This window comes from Scomber japonicus, chromosome 23, assembly GCF_027409825.1.
Source record: "Scomber japonicus isolate fScoJap1 chromosome 23, fScoJap1.pri, whole genome shotgun sequence".
NCBI classification, from domain to species: Eukaryota; Metazoa; Chordata; class Actinopteri; order Scombriformes; family Scombridae; genus Scomber; species Scomber japonicus.
The window spans coordinates 6216404-6222666 of NC_070600.1; the positions used below are offsets into that span (position 1 = coordinate 6216404).

Genomic DNA, 6263 nt, shown 5'->3' on the forward strand with positions numbered 1-6263 from the left:
GGGGGTAGTAGCTAGGTGGCTCTTTAAGATTAACTCTTTAATATTAAGAGAGACAATGTGCTTCCTCACAAAGCGTTGCAGCAAACCCTTCCATGTGTCAGAAAGGATGCTGTCATGGGCACCACGTTTAATTGAATTAGCTTGGCTTTAGACAGGAGAGTAGCCGGAGCCACGTGTGCATTTCACATTACGTGCTGGCAGTTTATCTGAGCGGCAACAACTGGCAGTGAAACCCAATTCTCCACACGGCTTCTACTTTTAGACCAGGAAACAGGAGGTGAAAGGTTCAGCGGTTGTAAAGCATGAAAGGCTAGAGGCCGACAGAGCAGCAGCTAGTTAAACAGGTCGTACCGACGACCCCGCTGAACCACAGGGGCCCCTCGACATTCATCTGTTAGAAGAGGAAAAGAAACCACACGAGACACTGTGTTGATTTCAGGTTTTTTTTGTTTTTTTTTTAATGGAATGTATCTTTTCGAGGTATGAAAATAGATCTCACGTGGAAATAAGAAATCGGACAGTGGCTACAAAGGGCACAGCTATAACTGTGTGTGTAATGATGGCAACAGGAAGGCATGTCAGAGAAGCATCGCACCGGTCGCATTAGATAAAGGGCACGGCTAGTACCCTGTGTGGGGGATGACAACAACACAGAGGCATGTGTTGGTTCGGGGGTGATATACTGGCAAGAGAAGTAGGTGGCAAACACTCCCAGCAGACAGGAAACAACATGGGCCAGAGTGAAATCACAGCAAGAGATCACTGTATCATAAAAAAAATACCTGTCACATTCCACTAATCTCTGCCCAACCTCACTATTTAGTCTGTACTTCTTTGTTATGAAAGTTCTAGCAGTAAATAACTTGCGGGTCAGAGCTGTAATGTTATGAATGTTTATCTGAAGCAGAACTGTTCCATGTTGGTCTTACTAAACATCAATAGGTGGAGCCAAAGAGTCCATTTTAGCTCAACTAACAAGCTTGATTTGCAAAGTAGCGACTGGGATCAAAATGAAGCCCAATTGCCCAAAAATACTTTTTTCCTTAAACAATAATTACAGAAACTTCTTCTGTCTTTCATGTGTGAAGAGAACCAACAAGAAGCCAGACAAGGATGAGAATTAGGCTATCTATAGCATTGTCTATGGCAAGTAAACTGTCAAAAGCTGGTACAATACTTTCAGCGTATTCCCCCAGTGGGCAACTTTCTGGAATGAATGGAGAGGGGGCTAATACTGGAGAACATACTGTTTAGCTCTATTAAGGACTCCGTCACACAAGAAAGTGGGAGCCTTCGCAAACTATGCAGTTTTAGAGGCTTGACTGATTACTCACGAGGCTAGCTGGCAAAAAATGCTAGCACGAGCCATCTAGAAACAAGCTAGCACTGTCAGTAACACTACCTAGCTAGCTTGGTATCTGTTAGTTAGCAATTGACTTGGTCACTAACTGGACAATACGTACACACAGAAGATGGTGCAAAACAGCTAATATGCTATATGCGATAGCTTCTCCTGTTCTGGATTCTCTGGCGCTCTCAAAGGCTAATGTTAGCAATGTCAAGATGATCGGTTGTTGGAAATTTGTGTGCCAAAATTCACCAAAGTTGAACTCAACAGATATGTACAGAACTACATAACCCAGTAAATGAATTCAATTAATTCATATTGACACGATAGTTCAAGTTATTTGACATTTATGCAACCAATCTATATGTAGAGCTAACCAAGATGCTTTAAACATGCTGAAAGTTTACTTTGCCTTTTTTGCTTTTAGATATCAATTTGTACCACTTTTGGTTTCCGGACTCCTGTGTTCGACTCAAATGTTACTAAGTTTGTAAAACTGTAAGTCTTCATCTCCACCTACTGAGATTTAATTTAACTGTTCAGCTTCTGAAAACTGTCAATATACTAAAAACTCCACAGTGCATGTTACATATTATATTAGCTCCTTTTCTGTAACCATTGAAAACCAACTGAGGGCAATACTCAGATTTAAGACTCACTGGCAAGCAACAGACATCAATTGTATCTCATTGCAGCCAAATAAAATGACTGTAGATTGGAAAATGGTTCATGCCCACAATGAAAATACTAAGATGTACTGTAGCTATTAATACATGAAACAATCAAACAAATTGGGTATAGGTGGAGCAGGTATCTCATCATATCTCTAGTATATTCTGAGCTTCAACACTGCACAAGAGTGGGAAATCTATGTGTCTTTGGTTCAGTTGAAAAATGAAAATTAACAATGACACATTTTTTCATTAATGATCTGATTAACATACAGCAACCATCCTAACTACATAGAAACTCTTATTCCTGTGTAACATGTAGGCTATGAACCTCCAGACAAGTATTTCCTGTTCTACTCTAGCAATAACCGCACTGAACATTCATCAACAACATAACTTTTTTTTTTTATAGAAAATATATATACACATCTAATAAATAAGGGAGAAACTCATCGCACGGTAGAATACAGTTGTTTTCTCACATGCTTTTTGTCCATCAGTCTTTAGTGAAAGAAGTCTCTGTATTGAAAAGGGGGACGGGGGGAGCAGGTCTGTGGAAACCACGACATGGAAGAAGGGATCCTCCTGGAGAATTCAGTTTGGCGGAGAAGCGGCAGGGGGAAATGCAGCCCGGGTCGATATTCATCCTCCAGCTGAGTGTCCAATTAACCTGCGGATGCAATCAATTAGACAGACTGCAGACTGATGGTGCCTGACCTGAGAGGCAAAGGAAATCTAAAGTCACTTGAAACATGGACTCAATACAAGTAGACCTGAGGCTGCTCACTTCATTTCAACAGTCTGGATGTTTTATCACCCTGATGTTATAGAAAAGCTCACTTTAGTGTTAAGTTTGACTTTTTCTTCCATTTTTAGGCTGTAGCCAAGATTTTAAAAGTACTGAAGTTACCAGACTCAGGGAATAGTCTGAAATGTTTTAATTATTTGGTTTGGTCATATTTTATAAATTCAGCTATGTTTTATGCAAATTAAGTCATTTTGAAGCCTCCTCTACACTGTAAGGAATACACTTTTAGTGAGCAGAGACTTAATCCTTTATTTATTCATTTAACTGATTTGTCTTTTGGGCTAAAAATAGTCTAATTTAAAAAATAGTCAGTCCATAAAATACTGCAATCAGCACCACAATACCCACCATGTTTTATTATGTTTTAAATTATTAAATGTTAACACTGTTGACTGGAAAAATACAGAAGACATGACCTCAGTCTCCTCGGTGGTAGCTATAGTCCTGCTGCACAGTAAGACTAAACTAAAGCCCTGATCTCAGGGACAATATTTATATTTGCATTATGTATATATATATGATTCAAGTATCCGTCATGGCGGGTTAGTTTAATGACAAAATGAATTAATTCACTGAAATTAGTTTTGATCAAAAGGAAAAGCACTTTTGAACAAGGAAGACAACAATCTGCCTCTTTAAAAACAGTGTAACATCCTCCTTCTAAAAGCAGTGAGCGGGTTGTGTTACAGTGTCTCTCTTACATTCAACACCTTTGCAGGGACTGGATATAGAAAGTTGCTGTGTGGCACTTTAGTTGACGTCAGGGTGAGCGTTCAGGACCACTGCTGACTTTGTGTTTGGTGACTTATGCCTAGAATTGATCATAAAGAGTGAATAATCACATATGCAACCACTTTGTCTACACATGTTTAGTCCACTGATGTTTTTGCTGAGTTGAAACCTCAGTGTGACAACAAATCAGCACGGAACAGCCACGTGCATGGAAATTTTCTATCCGACCAAACACCACAAACACAGCAGCTTGTTTGACTAAAGACACTTTAAGCCTGTAATGAAGGAGTGAGATGAGCTGCTGGAGTGTTTGGTTGGACTGTTGCTGCTCACACGGCTCTGATGTGGCACAGTTATAGCTGAGCACACAGCAGCACAGCACCAGTGTCAAGAGTCCGTTTGGAAGACCATGTGTGTCCATAATCTGAACAACACTGGAGATTCACCTGAATTGCGCGCTAATTTGGAGTATTTTACGCATATTTAACTAGTTATGATATGTTCATTTTTAATGTAAGAACCTTTAGACAGGTTCAACATTTATTCTGTCACTTAACTATTGTCTTAAACGGATTTAAAAAGCAAATCAATCCCTTTCCAGCTTTGATTAAAGTAATTATTTGGCGTGCGTATTTAAATCTACTTATCGCCCGTGCGTAAAGCTGTATGTTTTGGGTAAGGAGAAGCCCTCCATGAATGAAATATCAGACCTGCCTGGGAATGTATATCCAGCACATTTTCCTGTTGGTGATTTCATTTAGGCAGGCCCTACAGCAGGGGCTCCCAAACTTTTTCTTTACGCCCAAAAATCCACATTTTGTTCGATTTGGTCTCCTTCTAGAAGAACACCCGCTCTGGCTTTTTCATCTGAAGGTGAGGACTGTAACCTATGATGAAGACAGACGTCCTCACTCATGGTACTGATATCCAGGGAATAAAACAAACAAAAAAGCGATAAACGGGTCCTTAATATGGAAGGGGGATCCCCTCCCCAGGTGGTCCCCGGACCCGGGAAGCCCCCCTGTTTTTCTCCCTCTCTGTTATAGCTGTCTTACCGCAAATGGCGCACCAGTGTCCGCGGGGCTCGCCGCAGGTCACGCAACGTTTGGAGAGCTGCGGATCATCTTCTGGCCGGGCATCTGCACGACGAGCAGCTGCTGCTTCTGCCGGGTGGACTTGACGGCCAGGATCGCCTGTCGGTTCTTGTACTGGACCATCTGCAAGGTGATCTCCGCGTTCCAGCCCTCGTCCTGCGGACACCTGAAGTCGATCTCCTTCCCCTCCGTCATGACCACCGTGAAGTAGACGTACTTGCCCTTTCTCTCCACGCAGTCCACCGTCTTCATGTTGGCGAAGTGCAGCTCCTTGACTTTGCCCGTGTCCCCGCCGCCGTGGTGCGACGGGTGGTGCTGCGGGTGGTCGTGCTGCTTGGGCGGCAGCAGTAGCACGCCGTCCTCGGTCAGGACGCAGTGCTTCTTCTTCCACAGCTGCAGCAGACCATCGCTCCTCTTCTCCAGCAGACCCTCTTTGAACACCTTCCTGCCGTTTTCCAGCATCCTCACCTGGACGAGGCTTCCACCTTTGCTGGCTGGCTGACTGGACTGGACTGATGGAGGAACGGGTGGATGGACGGCTGTCTATCCTGGAGCAGGTGAAGGCATGGGATGTTGCTGTGACTGCGGCTGTGTGTGTGTGAGTGTGTGTGTGTGTGTGTATGTGTGTGTGGTGTTGGTTGTAGTGTGAGGAGGCTGCCTGCCTGGCTGCTGGTCACAGTGTGTGTGTGAGTGTGTATGTGTGTGAGAGGGGGGTTTGGAGGCGGGAGGGGTCTGTAGAGGTGCACCGCCCCCTTGAGTGGCACCCAGCCTCTTAAGACACTGAAACAATTACAGATTACTAATAACTCGTTTTTTCATTATAAAAAATAGTTTTGAGACACAAATCTATACTATATATCAAAATAAGTGATGGATATAATATTGCTGGATTGTTTTTTACAATGCGATTTGTACTGTTTGGAAAGTGCACTACAGCTCCAGTATGTGTGGTTCATTCATGCATTATAGGAAATAGTGAAGCAAGGTAATAGCTGACAGTAATGCTTACCAATACAATAACTGCAAAAAGTCTAATTACAAATACAGAATTTCTACACCTTTCTAGACCTTTCTAGACTTTGTTCATTACAAGTGTTATGGTTCCCAAAATGGGGATTGGTACCCACCGAGGGGGCTTTGAGATTAATCTGATTGGTCTCAATATTCCTAGCGTCAGACCTCTAAGAATCCTTCACATGAAACAATCTGCCAAGAAAAAAATAATTTATTTTCTCTCTAGTATGGCTATTTTCACTTTAGGATTTCAATACCTCATCCCTCACCATCCTATCAGATTACACTGTACTATCCAACGTTTTTATTTTGGCTTCCTCCTGCATGTGTCAACAGCCTTGTTGTTACTGTAGTTAATGTGTGAAAATACCTAGTCAAACCAATCAAGTCTTTTATGACTGAGGGTTTAAATGTGGTCTTAAATATGATCCTCAATGTAACTAATGAAGCCAACCATTTATTTATATCACCACTAGCGCCATTTCTACATTTTAACCTATCTAATAACTCTCTGGCAGTAGTGTGGTATTTAATGCTGTCATTTCTAATATTACGTACTGTATTCTGTATGCAAGCCAGTGTACAATCTCACGGCA

At 42.2% G+C, this 6263-nt stretch overlaps 1 protein-coding gene across 1 annotated transcript; it reads right to left on the minus strand.

The window, feature by feature from the left end:
- Positions 1-4653: 4653 nt before the first annotated feature.
- Positions 4654-5121, minus strand: phlda1 (pleckstrin homology-like domain, family A, member 1). The gene has a single exon (XM_053314213.1). It carries the CDS (start codon positions 5113-5115, stop codon positions 4654-4656), a length of 462 nt encoding a protein of 153 aa, XP_053170188.1. The 5' UTR covers positions 5116-5121.
- Between the last annotated feature and the right edge of the window lie 1142 nt (positions 5122-6263).

Excerpts from the sequence above, each read along its gene's own strand:
- phlda1 (XM_053314213.1), bottom strand. The coding sequence starts at position 5,115 with ATGCTGGAAAACGGCAGGAAGGTGTTCAAAGAGGGTCTGCTGGAGAAG.